Below are 15,559 nucleotides of genomic sequence, written 5' to 3' on the forward strand. Positions count from 1 at the left end.
GTTCTTAAGGGGACTGATGACCTCAAATGTTAAGTCCCATAGTGCTTAGAGCCATTTGAACCTACTGTATATTTACTCTGAGGTGACAAAAGTCATGGGGCAGCGATAGACACATATACAGATGCCGGTAGTATCGTGTACACAAGGTATAAAAGGGGGTGCGTTGACATTGTCGTTTGTACGTAGGTGATTCAAGTGAAAGCGTTTCCGACGTGATTATGGACGTACAACGAGAATTATCAGACTTTGAACGCGGAAGGGTAGTTGGAACCAGACGTCTGTGACATTCTGTGTTGGAAGTCGTAAGGGAATTCAATATTCCGAGATCCAAAGTATCAAAAGTGTGCTGAAATACCAAATTGCAGGCATTATTTCTCACCACGGAAAACGCACTGGCCGACGACCTTCACCGTAACGGGCGAAAGTACCGACGTGTGCGTAGAGTTGCCAGAGCTAACAGACAAGTAACACTGAGTGAAATAACCGCAAAAATCAACGTGGGACGTATGACGAACATATCCGTTAGGACAGTGGGGGGAATTTTGGCGTCAAGGGGAGGTTTACTATCTCTTGGTTCAAAAATTCGATTTTTTTAAATTGCATTTTTGTATCCATAAAAGTGTTAAGAATCCACCCCTGAATCGGTTTTCCTGAATACGGAACGGAAATGTTTGTTATTCGCTGTTGAATAAAAAAATGCACCTACCTGAAATCGGCCTTTTTCACGCACCAGTTTTTTTCTTTCGGAGGACGAGTAATTGTGCTCGTGAGGAAATACACAAAATTCAAATGAAAGTTTGAACGCGTGTGTTTGGAAGTTAGCACCCAAGCATTGACGTTCTGGTGCTAAGACTGTGGAGATTGCGACTTTCCTGGCAGTGAGCAGCTTCAACGAAGGGTATTCAGCAATTCTGAAGACCATGACAACGATGGACGTCACCCTGGGACTCTATTCGACGCAGTTCGCCAAGCATTCGGACGACCATCGAATTCAAGCGGCCGAAAAACCGCTTGTCACCGGCCGTACGAGCGGCTCTGGAGCAGCGCGGGATGGCCCAGATCGAGCAGAACACCCTCTATGAGGAGAAGGAAGGACTAGTTTATAGACCCGGAATAGCAGACTGAACGTACGTTGCATAGTATTGCATTTATATGTAGTCCAAAATTCAAACGCGTTTTTTTCTGGAAATGACTTTTTTTTATCGCGCGGTATGGTAACTTCAAATCTACTGATCCGATTGGCATGATTCTGTGTTTTCGACGAAGCTAACTAAATTGTCTAGGAGTTGTACCACTTTTATTCCGATCCATCGCCAATAAATATTTTTACTTGGCCGACGAAGTCGAAAAATAGATGAAAACAACCCTATGTTTTTCAGATGGCCGCCATTTTATTTCCTATGGTCCAAATAACAGCGAGGTATATAACTCCTAAAGAATCTTATATACTTCGCTAACTTCAGCTCAATTTTGATTTCAGACGAGCCGGCTGACCTGTGACATACCGCGCGTGGAGGTCTACATCGAAATTTTGTTTCGTTCCGACGGCACTTCCTCCTTTGCACTTCGACATTTCCGGTCGAAAAAATTCTAATTTGCAGAGGAAACACCAAAAACAATTTTGATCAAATTTGACATTGATATCTATATCACATCCCGAGAATGAAATTCTCAAACAATATGCTTTTTTCTGGCCAAAGATAGTAAACCTCCCCTGAATGGGCCATGGCAGCATACGACCCACGCGAATGCCTTTGCTAGCAGCACGACATCTCGTGCAACGCCTCTCCTGGCATCGTGAAAACATCGGTTGGACACTGATGACTGGAAAACGATGGACAGGTCAGATAGGTTCCGACTTCAGTTGATACGGTAAGAGCTAATGGTAGGGTACGACTGTGGCGCAGACCTCACTAACCCATGGACCCAGGTTGTCAACAACGCTCTGTGGAAGTTGGTGGTGGCTCCATAGTGGTGTGGGCTGTGTTTACATGGAATGGGCAGGGTCCTCTGCCCAACTGAAGCGATCATTTACTGGTTATTTTCGGCTACTTCGAGACGATTTGCAGCCACTCATGGACCTCATGTTCCCAAACTACGATGAATTTTTTTCGGATGACAATGCACGATGTCATTGGGCCACAACTGTTCGCAACTGGTTTCAAGAACATTCTGGATACTTAGAGCAAGTGATTTGGCCGCCCAGATAGTCCGACATGAATCGCATTGAACATTTATGGGACGTAATCGTGAGGTCAATTCGTGTACAAAGAACTCAACCGGGAACACTTCCGCAATTACTCACGGCTATAGCTGCAGCATGGGTCAGTATTTCCGCACGGGACTTACTGAGTCGATGCCTCTCCGAGCCGCTGCGCTACGATATTACGAGGTATCCCACGGCTTTCGCCACCTCAGTGTATGTAGCTTTATCCAGACAGTACTTCACTGAAGATAGCTGCACCATCAGCGAAAAGTCTGAGGTTGCTACACTACCGGCCATTAAAATTGCTACACCACGAAGATGACGTGCTACAGACGCGAAATTTAACCCACAGGAAGAAGATGCTATGATAGCAGATGATTAGCTTTTCAGAGCATTCACACAAGGTTGGCGCTGGTGGCGACACCTACAACGTGGTGACACGAGGAAAGTTTCCAACCGATTTCTCATACACAAACAGCAGTTGACCGGCGTTGTCTGGAGAAACGTTGTTGTGATGCCTCGTGTAAGGAGGAGAAATGCGGACCATCACGTTTCCGACTTTGATTAAGGTCGGATTGTAGCCTATCGCGATTGCGGTTTATCGTATCGCGACATTGCTGCTCGCATTGGTCGAGATCCAATCACTCTTAGCAGAATATGGAATCGGTGGGTTCAGAAGGGTAATACGGAACGCTGTGCTGGATTCCAACGCCCTCGTATCACGAGCAGTCGAGATGACAGGCATCTTATCCGCATGGCTGTAACGGATCGTGCAGCCACGTCTTGATCCCTGAGTCAACAGATGGGGACGTTAAAAAAAAATGGTTCAAATGGCTCTGAGCACTATGGGACTTAACATCTATGGTCATCAGTCCCCTAGAACTTAGAACTACTTAAACCTAACTAACTTAAGGACAGCACACAACACCCAGTCATCACGAGGCAGAGAAAATCTCTGACCCCGCCGGGAATCGAACCCGGGAACCCGGTCGTGGGAAGCGAGAACGCTACCGCACAACCACGAGCTGCGGACAGATGGGGACGTCTGCAAGACAACAGCCATCTGCACGAACAGTTCGACGACGTTTGCAGCAGCATTGACTGTCAGCTCGGAGACCGTGGCTGCGGTGACCCTTGACCCTGCATCACAGACAGGAGCGCCTGCGATGATGTACTCGACGACGAACCTGGGTGCACGTCATTTATTCGGATGAATCCAGGTTCTGTTTACAGCATCATGATGGTCGCATCCGTGTTTGGCGACATCGCGGTGAACGCACATTGGAAACGTGTATTCGTCATCGCCATACTGGCGTATCACCTGGCGTGATGGTATGGGGTGCTATTGATTACACGTCTCGGTCACCTCTTGTTCGCATTGACGGCACTTTGAACAGTGGACGTTTCAGATGTGTTACGACCCGTGGCTCTACCCTTTATTCGATCCCTGCGACACCCTACATTTCAGCAGGATAACGCACGACCACATGTTGCAGGTCCTGTACGGGCCTTTCTGGATACAGCAAATGTTCGACTGCTGCCCTGACCAGCACATTCTCCAGATCTGTCACCAATTGAAAACGTCTTGTCAATGGTGGCGGAGCAACTGGCTCGTCACAACACGCCAGTCACTACTCTTGATGAACTGTGCAATCGTGTTCAAGTTGCAGGGGCAGCTGTACCTGTACACGCCATCCAAGCTCTGACTCAATGCCCAGGCGTATCAAGGTCGTTATTATGGCCAGAGGTGGTTGTTCTGGGTACTGATTTCTCAGGATCAATGCACCCAAATTGCGTGAAAATGTAATCACATGTCAGTTCTAGTGTAATATATTTGTCCAATGAATACCCATTTATCATCTGAATTTCTTCTTGGTGTAGCAATTTTAATGACCAGTAGTGTATTAAGGGGATCACACCCTGTCTATCTAACCCAAGTTAATCTAGGCAAGTATTTGACCCATTTCTGAAAAAACTATTTGATGCAGGACCTTAATTTTTACTGTATGTTACATGATGCTAATAGAGTCAACTGTACTAAAATCTACTTTATCCATTTTATAGTTTTTAATAAATACTTTTTTAAATTTATTAACAAAAAAATCAAGTTTTTTCTGCAGAAAATATTTTTGTGAACTTCCTAATGGGGGAATATAAATAAATGTAGTACCAGAGCTGGCTTTTTATGTTATGCAGAGTCTCCGAAATTTCATTCATTTATCTGTGATAGTTTTTGATATAATGGGGCATGTTGTTGTTGTGGTCTTCAGTCCTGAGACTGGTTTGATGCAGCTCTCCATGCTACTCTATCCTGTGCAAGCTTTTTCATCTCCCAGTACCTACTGCAACCTACATCCTTCTGAATCTGCTTAGTGTATTCATCTCTTGGTCTCCCTCTACGATTTTTACCCTCCACGCTGCCCTCCAATACTAAATTGGTGATCCCTTGATGCCTCAGAACATGTCCTACCAACCGATCCCTTCTTCTGGTCAAGTTGTGCCACAAACTTCTCTTCTCCCCAATCCTATTCAATACTTCCTCATTAGTTATGTGATCTACCCATCTAATCTTCAGCATTCTTCTGTAGCACCACATTTCGAAAGCTTCTATTCTCTTCTTGTCCAAACTATTTATCGTCCATGTTTCACTTCCATACATGGCTACACTCCATACGAATACTTTCAGAAATGACTTCCTGACACTTAAATCAATACTGGATGTTAACAAATTTCTCTTCTTCAGAAACGCTTTCCTTGCCATTGCCAGCCTACATTTTATATCCTCTCTACTTCGACCATCATCAGTTATTTTGCTCCCCAAGTAGCAAAACTCCTTTACTACTTTAAGTGCCTCATTTCCTAATCTAATTCCCTCAGCATCACCCGACTTAATTAGACTACATTCCATTATCCTTGTTTTGCTTTTGTTGATGTTCATCTTATATCCTCCTTTCAACACACTGTCCATTCCATTCAACTGCTCTTCCAAGTCCTTTGCTGTCTCTGACAGAATTACAATGTCATCGGCGAACCTCAAAGTTTTTATTTCTTCTCCATGAATTTTAATACCTACCCCGAATTTTTCTTTTGTTTCCTTTACTGCTTGCTCAATATACAGATTGAACAACATCGGGGAGAGGCTACAACCCTGTCTTACTCCCTTCCCAACCACTGCTTCCCTTTCATGTCCCTCGACTCTTATAACTGCCATCTGGTTTCTGTACAAATTGTAAATAGCCTTTCGCTCCCTGCATTTTACCCCTGCCACCTTTAGAATTTGAAAGAGAGTATTCCAGTCAACATTGTCAAAAGCTTTCTCTAAGTCTACAAATGCTAGAAACATAGGTTTGCCTTTCCTTAATCTTTCTTCTAAGATAAGTCGTAAGGTCAGTATTGCCTCACGTGTTCCAGTGTTTCTACGGAATCCAAACTGATCTTCCCCGAGGTTGGCTTCTACTAGTTTTTCCATTCGTCTGTAAAGAATTCGCGTTAGTATTTTGCAGCTGTGACTTATTAAGCTGATAGTTCGGTAATTTTCACATCTGTCAACACCTGGTTTCTTCGGGATTGGAATTATTATATTCTTCTTGAAGTCTGAGGGTATTTCGCCTGTTTCATACATCTTGCTCACCAGATGGTAGAGTTTTGTCAGGACTGGCTCTCCCACGGCCGTCAGTAGTTCCAATGGAATATTGTCTACTCCGGGGGCCTTGTTTCGACTCAGGTCTTTCAGTGCTCTGTCAAACTCTTCACGCAGTATCGTATCTCCCATTTCATCTTCATCTACATCCTCTTCCATTTCCATAATATTGTCCTCAAGTACATCGCCCTTGTATAGACCCTCCACATACTCCTTCCACCTTTCTGCTTTCCCTTCTTTGCTTAGAACTGGGTTTCCATCTGAGCTCTTGATATTCATACAAGTCGTTCTCTTATCTCCAAAGGTCTCTTTAATTTTCCTGTAGGCGGTATCTATCTTACCCCTAGTGAGATAGGCCTCTACATCCTTACATTTGTCCTCTAGCCATCCCTGCTTAGCCATTTTGCACTTCCTGGCGATCTCATTTTTGAGACGTTTGTATTCCTTTTTGCCTGTTTCACTTACTGCATTTTTATATTTTCTCCTTTCATCAATTAAATTCAATATTTCTTCTGTTACCCAAGGATTTCTACTAGCCCTCGTCTTTTTACCTACTTGATCCTCTGCTGCCTTCACTACTTCATCCCTCAAAGCTACCCATTCTTCTTCTACTGTATTTATTTCCCCCATTCCTGTCAATTGCTCCCTTATGCTCTCCCTGAATCTCTGTACAACCTCTGGTTCTTTCAGTTTATCCAGGTCCCATCTCCTTAAATTCCCACCTTTTTGCAGTTTCTTCAGTTTTAATCTACAGGTCATAACCAATAGATTGTGGTCAGAGTCCACATCTGCCCCTGGAAATGTCTTACAATTTAAAACCTGGTTCCTAAATCTCTGTCTTACCATTATATAATCTATCTGATACCTTTTAGTATCTCCAGGGTTCTTCCATGTATACAACCTTCTTTCATGATTCTTAAACCAAGTGTTAGTTATGATTAAGTTATGCTCTGTGCAAAATTCTACCAGGCGGCTTCCTCTTTCATTTCGTAGCCCCAATCCATATTCACCTACTATGTTTCCTTCTCTCCCTTTTCCTACACTCGAATTCCAGTCACCCAGGACTATTAAATTTTCGTCTCCCTTCACTATCTGAATAATTTCCTTTATTTCATCGTACATTTCTTCAATTTCTTCGTCATCTGCAGAGCTAGTTGGCATATAAACTTGTACTACTGTAGTAGGTATGGGCTTCGTATCTATCTTGGCCACAATAATGCGTTCACTATGCTATTTGTAGTAGCTAACCCGCACTCCTATTTTTTTATTCATTATTAAACCTACTCCTGCATTACCCCTATTTGATTTTGTGTTTATAACCCTGTAGTCACCTGACCAGAAGTCTTGTTCCTCCTGCCACCGAACTTCACTAATTCCCACTATATCTAACTTCAACCTATCCATTTCCCTTTTTAAATTTTCTAACCTACCTGCCCGATTAAGGGATCTGACATTCCACGCTCCGATCCGTAGAACGCCAGTTTTCTTTCTCCTGATAACGACATCCTCTTGAGTAGTCCCCGCCCGGAGATCCGAATGGGGGACTATTTTACCTCCGGAATATTTTACCCAAGAGGACGCCATCATCATGTAATCATACAGTAAAGCTGCATGCCCTCGGGAAAAATTACGGCTGTAGTTTCCCCTTGCTTTCAGCCGTTCGCAGTACCAGCACAGCAAGGCCGTTTTGGTTATTGTTACAAGGCCAGATCAGTCAATCATCCAGACTGTTGCCCTTGCAACTACTGAAAAGGCTGCTGCCCCTCTTCAGGAACCACACGTTTGTCTGGCCTCTCAACAGATACCCCTCCGTTGTGGTTGCACCTACGGTACGGCTATCTGTATCGCTGAGGCACGCAAGCCTCCCCACCAACGGCAAGGTCCATGGTTCATGGGGGGGATAATGGGGCATATGTACTGAAAATTTTAGTTTGTGGGAAATTGGCTTTAAAGAAAAAGCTTTTGAAAATTGATACTTACAGTTAATTAAAACTGTCCTGCTGCATATGATGGACCTTCTTTGGCCTCCAGCAGGTCTTCCAGCTTCTTTTTCACCTTCCTGGATGTTTGTCTTGCTTTCTTGGCCATATCAGATGCAGACCTGTCTGCATTGGCTACCCTCATTTTATCGCACTGTTGCAGCCCAGTGATCATACATTTTCACCAGGATTAATTTCCAGCTTTTTCAGTACCCAACACTTTCCAATATTACCACAATTGAATGTAATAACAGCATCATGAACTCCCAGTTTCATTGTATGCATGTCTACAAATACAGTTTCAGGAAGGTGGTTCCAAATTATGCTGCTGAAACATTCATTTGGGTTCTGTGTCTACCCATGCAGACATTTCCTTAGAATGTCAGGATGAGCCAAGTCTCTGAAAATAGGTTTAACTGCTGTAATAACAGCAGCAGGAAGAGAATGCTGGTGAGAATAATATTATCCAGTTGCCTGAACCCCATTATATTTGCACCACGAATTTTCTCCTGATGGACTCAATCCATGACATGGCTTATCATCATTAGAGGACTTATGGAAGAATATGGCCCAAACATTTCTCTTCGTTGCCTCCAGATTTTCTTTATTTCTCCTAATTGCCTGCCCATAGTATACCTGCAAGTTCTCTATTTCAGTTTTAGTTAACCGACCCTGTCCATCTTCTAAGTTTTTTCCCTCTCATATCAACAGTTAGTTTTCTCAGCCTTGTTCCCAAACGTTTTAGAAGATGGCCTACACATTATATTTAGCTAATAATGGCATCTCCATATGGCTTAGAGATGACAGTGGGTGGGTTGACAGCGGGTGACAGAAAAGTGGGCGTGGCACATAAACACACGTGGTAGGAAAATGCTCTTTCAATGCTCGAAAAAATTTTTTTTAGCAAAATCATTTTTAGAGTACTTAAATAAAACCTTAATCTATCGAAATATGATGAAAAACGAAAATCGATTTTTTTCGGCCTGAACCGCAGTGTGGTCCCCTTAATGTTTTACTTCCAGATCATTAATACACAACTTGGATAGCAAGGGTCCCAATCAATGGCTGATACATATGGGGAGCGCGCATTGCCACCCGCGCCGCCCCCGCCATTCGTACCGCACGCTATTCGTTCGTTTTTTTATTCGGTAATTTCCAAGAATGATTTCCTATCGAAGTCGCGGGGTCCAAACGTTTATATCGAACGTGCGCTCGTTAATCGATCATGCAACTCTGGTGGCGGGCGTTATGAGTATGTTTACGGTGGTCACTACAGCAACGACAAAAGAAGAACGTTACAAAAATACTTGTAATTGTAAAGAAGACAACTTACCTTACTAGTCGTCGGTGTTGTCGTCATGTTAAAGTCCACTACGGTGATCTGAATGGGTAATTTGGAAGAGCCGATTCATGTATTCTTCCTGATACTCGTTCGTTTTCCACACTGCCCGCAGTGAAATTGTAATGGTATTTCAGCACCGAAACTGTTCTTACGAAGTTTTACCCACTTCCACAGTCTACACAGTCCCTTCTTCCCTCTTCTGGCAGTACTCCATATTTGCGACAAAAAGTCAAACAATTTTCTACGCTGGATAAACATAGAATTAGATTTTTCCATGTGAGAGAATCCGCCGAAGAAACGTCAAGAACAGCAGACATTCCACTCACTAACGACATAAATCGTCTGGGTTTCCCTAGCAACTCACAAATAATTCGCGGAGGTATGTAAATTAGAACAACTAAGAGAACAACGGGAAGCAGATAAATATGACGATCACAAATGATTGACCACAACGCCCGCCATCGGAGTCGCATGAACGCTTTACAATCCACGTTAGATATGTATCGTTTGGACCCAGCTACTTCGATAGGAAATATTCCTTGAAATTACACATTCGACAGTCGGCTCGACTGAATCACGTTATCGAGTAATTGTACTTTCCTATGTAGCACGCGCCCGCATCATCGTATTCTGTACGTTTCTGTCTGGCACATATACGAGGTGTGGCTAAAAAAAAACCGGACTAGTACTGGTGAAACAATAAAACGAATGCAATAAGGCTGAAAGTCGCGTGGCCTGTCACGTGACTCTCGCTCCGCCTACTGCTCGAGTTTCATCTGCCTCCTGCACTCAGTCTGCCCGTGGCGTCTGTTTTAAGTAGTTGACGTTTTGTCTGTGCGTCGGAAAATGTTGAGTGTACAGAAAGAACAGCGTGTTAACATCAAATTTTGTTTCAAACTAGGAACATCTGCAAGTGAAACGTTTGTAATGTTACAACAAGTGTACGGCGATGATTGTTTATCGCGAACACAAGTGTTTGAGTGGTTTAAACGATTTAAAGATGGCCGCGAAGACACCAGTGATGACACTCGCACTGGCAGACCATTGTCAGCAAAAACTGATGCAAACATTGAAAAAAATCGGTAAACTTGTTCGATAAGATCGCCGTTTAACAATCAGAGCAGTGTCTGAGTTAACAGGAGTTGACAAGGAAAGTGTTAGGCAGATTCTTCATGAAAGTTTCAACATGAACAAAGTGTGTTCAAAAATGGTTCCAAAGTGTCTCACAATTGAACAGAAGGAACGCCGAAGAATGATTTGTTCTGACATCCTGGAAAACATTGAAAGTGATCCCACCTTCTTACAAAATGTTATTACTTGCGATGAATCGTGGTTTTTTACTTACGATCCCGAAACTAAACGCCAATCGATGCATTGGAAAACTCCTGGTTCTCCACGACAAAAAAAAGCACGAATGTCAAAATCGAAATTCAAGGCAATGATGATTGTTTTTTTTTTTGACATCAAAGGGATTGTGCACATTGATTGGGTACCAGAGGGACAAACAGTGAATCAGCATTACTACATTAGCGTCCTGGCTACCCTACTTGAGCGAGTACGGAGAAAACGGAACGATTTGTGGAGAAAAAAGTCATGGATCCTTCACCAAGACAATGCCCCAGCTCACAGTGCGTTGTCAGTGAAGACGTTTTTGGCAAAACACAACATTCCCATCTTAGATCATCCACCCTACTCACCTGATTTGGCCCCATGTGACTTTTTTCTTTTCCCTAAAGTCAAGTCAGCTTTGAAAGGAACTAGATTTGAGACTGTTGAAGCAGTAAAAGAAAAAGCGACGGAAGTAATGTATGGACTTACCGAAAATGATCTGCAGCATTGCTATGAACAGTGGAAAATTCGTATGGAGCGGTGTAGAGACCGAGGAGGAGAGTGCATTGAAGGAGATAAAATGAAATTGTAAATAAATGTTTTTTCCAGCATCAATCCAGTTTTTTTCTAGCCGCACCTCGTATAGCTAACACATAGGACGAGAAAAGTCGCGGCCATTCTAGTGATCTCGATACGTTATTCTGTCTGGCATTTGTTCCAGTAAACCCGCGAATATTCTACTGTTTTGTGATTAAAAAGAGACTAATGGGAGAGATTCTTCAATACAAGCAAACGACCTAAACGCCCTTAATGATGGTGATTTAGTTATGCAAGCGTTGTCTGTTTGTCATAGATCTGACTATCCTACTTTGCACAGTCTGTACAAAACATTTGTTTGTGTACCTGCATCTATTGCTGCTGTAGAAAGAAGTTTTTCAACATTGCGGGGTGCAAAGACATGGCTGAGGTCGACAATGAAGGATCAACTTAATGGCTTATCTCTGTTGAACGCTCGCCCTGACATTGATTGCCCCATTGGCAATGTAATTAACCAATTTGCCAGGAAGAATAGGCGCACAGAATTCATCATTTAAGGGGCTCCGGAAAGGCTCAAAATCATGAAAAGTTCAATTTTTACTTTTTTGCGTTTTCTGAATCTGCAGACTATTACCTTTTAATAGATATATAATTTATTCAATTCCGAAGACTACAACTATTTTTAAATTTTTTTTGAAATGTGTTCTACATGGGCGTGACCCACTGTGGCGCTGTTAAACTGCTGTCCAATGGTGTTATTATTAATGTCTGTGTTCATCAGGTACATTTTAGTGATGTGAGATAAAGTATGTGTTGTGGCTAACCTGTGATGGTTCAATATATATCGCTGGTGTGATTGTCGATTGTTTCATATTTATTTACTCTGTCGTTATCTCGAAAATATTCGTAATTAATTCTGTTCCTTGAGTCTCTGTTTTGTTGAAGTATAATAATGAGTAAAAGTAAAGTTATTAGAAATCCTCTGAAGGCTTTTAAGAAAAGGAGAAATGTTGGAAAGCCAAAGGTATGTGTTATTACTGTAAACAATAAAGACGATAACCAAGTGAGTGAACCTAACCTCTCAAGTACACCTGCCCATGGCAGTCAGTGGGAAAGAAAATACTTCACAGAAGAAGCTTTGTTCAATGAGTGAAAACTATGAATGTTTTATGGGCGAATCGGATGTGAATGAAATATTTGATATGTCGGTTTTCAAAGGAATTTTTTCAAACTGTGTAAGATGTATTCATTGTAGTGAAGTTGGTCTGGAACTCTCCATAATAAAGCACATAGGACTTGCTAGTGAAATACAACTGAAATGTGATAAGTGTTCATACATGACCACCTTTTGGAACAGTGTTGCAGTAACTGCAACTGAAGAAAATGGTAGCAAAATCTACGAACACAACAACGAGCGATGCTTGCTTTAGACAAGGAACGCCTTCGGGCTGCAGACAGGGCTGTAAAGAGTCTAGAAATACAAGCAAGAGTAAACAGGAGGAGGAACCAGAGGAAGCTGGAGGAGGAGTTTGCAGAGGATGAAGATAATCCATCCTATGGACCTGGAATGCACTAAAAAGTTAATCCAATCTTTGTCGCTCGATTCCCAAAACTTTTATTTTCTCATACTAATTACATGTTTTCTAAGGATCTTCCAAACATATTTGTTTCAAACTTTCAGTAAATGTTACACAGTACCTTCTGCATAATTTAACACAGCCTTTTTCCAAAAAACTGTATATTTTTGAATATATAAATAAAAAATTGCAAAAAAATGTGAATTTTCATTACAATTGAAAAAAATCATCTTTAATAACTGAACTAAAATTTTGTAAAATCCCTGTGTTAAGCTGTAGCCCATATTCCAATAAATAATCTGTAAAAAGTTCAACTTCCTACCTCAAATACTTTGTGAGGAAAGATGTAATTTATAAGCGTTATTTTAACATTGCAAATATAGGGCGTTCCGGAGCCCCTTAAGGAAGAGAACCACAAGTGTAACTTTTTTATATTATAAGATAGCATTGCTTTGTATATGTGCGTAATCAGGTCAAATAAAACTTTCTTAAACTTTGAATGTGACTTTATTTTTTATTACGGTAAAAGTATGTGTAGCTCAAGATATCTTTAGCGTCCCCTTCTTGACGTTTTTCCGTATCCACCATTGGTCCCATTGCACTTCCATGGGGCACATTTGAAGTTACTACTGCTCCTGTCGCTGACTCCCCAGTAACAAATCTTCAGTCCAGTCTCAAATTTCGCTTGATACCCAGTGTAATTGTAGCTTTATTGATCACCTTTAGTGTGGTACACAGTCAAATGCCTTTCGGAAGTCAAGAAATATTGCTGCACATGGGGGTGAAGACCAATAGGTTTCGATATGATTCGTGAGAGAAGCATATGCCGCATAATTTGTAGTCGAAACTATTTCTAAAATACGATGCTCCGTCATAGGATGTACTTTTGCTGACTTATACTGATTTAGGTGTACTCTCTTGTGTTCACAGAGGCAGCTACGTCTTCAGGACGCGAAGCAAGTCGAAGCAAAGGCAGCCAAAATTAAGGAGTGGGTCACCAACAAGCTACGCGAGGTGAGTTCTGAATTCTGGCCTACAGCAGCAGTACCGGTAGTCAGTCTTTGTGCAGCACGACTACGGAACACAGTAGTAATTACTGCCGCTACCCTCCGTCTTCTGGCTGTGCTGCGTCGTGGTGCAGCGACAGCAAAATTTACTTGGGGATCGAAATTACTTATCTCGCGCAACAATTAAAAAAAATATATATAGAGGATGATTAATTAATTGTTTAACGTGGTGGGCTCATTAAAATGGTTGAGATTTGAATTTACTTTTTTTTAAACATCGGTTGATTAATAAAGATTGATCCTGAGCAACCTTATTGTTGACGAACTAATCTTGAAATACGTTACATTTAAGTTACGAACTGAAATAATCTTTTGGTATTTCTTCTCGAGCGTGAGATCTTTGATTATTATTTGCAATTGCCTACACACGTCTTACCACTTTTAACAATCAGTTGTAGTCTGAGTCGTGGGTCTAGATCTCGGCCAAGAACTGAAAACGAAAATCTTAAAACTACGTCTGCTTCTGCTGCGTCCGTCGGCCTTGAAGAAAATGTTTATTTTAATTTTAGCGGGCGAATTCTTCGCTTCCACGAGTTTTATTAATTACGATTGCCACGTAATGGCGTCTAGGACTGCAGCGGCTTCTGCAATTGTTGTGCTGAAAATTACTCAGAATCTTGGTATTTAAAGGAAGTGAGATAAGTCTCACCTCTTACAAATAAAAGTGACAATAACATTAAACTACACTCCTGGAAATTGAAATAAGAACACCGTGAATTCATTGTCCCAGGAAGGGGAAACTTTATTGACACATTCCTGGGGTCAGATACATCACATGATCACACTGACAGAACCACAGGTACATAGACACAGGCAACAGAGCATGCACAATGTCGGCACTAGTACAGTGTATATCCACCTTTCGCAGCAATGCAGGCTGCTATTCTCCCATGGAGACGATCGTAGAGATGCTGGATGTAGTCCTGTGGAACGGCTTGCCATGCCATTTCCACCTGGCGCCTCAGTTGGACCAGCGTTCGTGCTGGATGTGCAGACCGCGTGAGACGACGCTTCATCCAGTCCCAAACATGCTCAATGGGGGACAGATCCGGAGATCTTGCGGGCCAGGGTAGTTGACTTACACCTTCTAGAGCACGTTGGGTGGCACGGGATACATGCGGACGTGCACTGTCCTGTTGGAACAGCAAGTTCCCTTGCCGGTCTAGGAATGGTAGAACGATGGGTTCGATGACGGTTTGGATGTACCGTGCACTATTCAGTGTCCCCTGGACGATCACCAGTGGTGTACGGCCAGTGTAGGAGATCGCTCCCCACACCATGATGCCGGGTGTTGGCCCTGTGTGCCTCGGTCGTATGCAGTCCTGATTGTGGCGCTCACCTGCACGGCGCCAAACACGCATACGACCATCATTGGCACCAAGGCAGAAGCGACTCTCATCGCTGAAGACGACACGTCTCCATTCGTCCCTCCATTCACGCCTGTCGCGACACCACTGGAGGCGGGCTGCACGATGTTGGGGCGTGAGCGGAAGACGGCCTAACGGTGTGCGGGACCGTAGCCCAGCTTCATGGAGACGGTTGCGAATGGTCCTCGCCGATACCCCAGGAGCAACAGTGTCCCTAATTTGCTGGGAAGTGGCGGTGCGGTCCCCTACGGCACTGCGTAGGATCCTACGGTCTTGGCGTGCATCCGTGCGTCGCTGCGGTCCGGTCCCAGGTCGACGGGCACGTGCACCTTCCGCCGACCACTGGCGACAACATCGATGTACTGTGGAGACCTCACGCCCCACGTGTTGAGCAATTCGGCGGTACGTCCACCCGGCCTCCCGCATGCCCACTATACGCCCTCGCTCAAAGTCCGTCAACTGCACATACGGTTCACGTCCACGCTGTCGCGGCATGCTACCAGTGTTAAAGACTG

General features: G+C 43.2%; 1 protein-coding gene across 1 annotated transcript in view; it reads left to right on the forward strand.

Annotated features, from left to right (window-relative positions):
• Nucleotides 1-15,559, forward strand: part of LOC126424665 (uncharacterized protein CG43867) — a 448,798-nt gene that overhangs the window by 226,734 nt on the left and 206,505 nt on the right. The window contains exon 4 of the mRNA XM_050087395.1: nt 13,541-13,624. Within this exon, the coding sequence (XP_049943352.1) occupies nt 13,541-13,624 (84 nt within the window). The remainder of the gene's footprint in view (nt 1-13,540; nt 13,625-15,559) is intronic.

The sequence above is a fragment of the Schistocerca serialis genome, chromosome 10 (assembly GCF_023864345.2).
Source record: "Schistocerca serialis cubense isolate TAMUIC-IGC-003099 chromosome 10, iqSchSeri2.2, whole genome shotgun sequence".
Lineage (NCBI taxonomy): Eukaryota > Metazoa > Arthropoda > Insecta > Orthoptera > Acrididae > Schistocerca > Schistocerca serialis.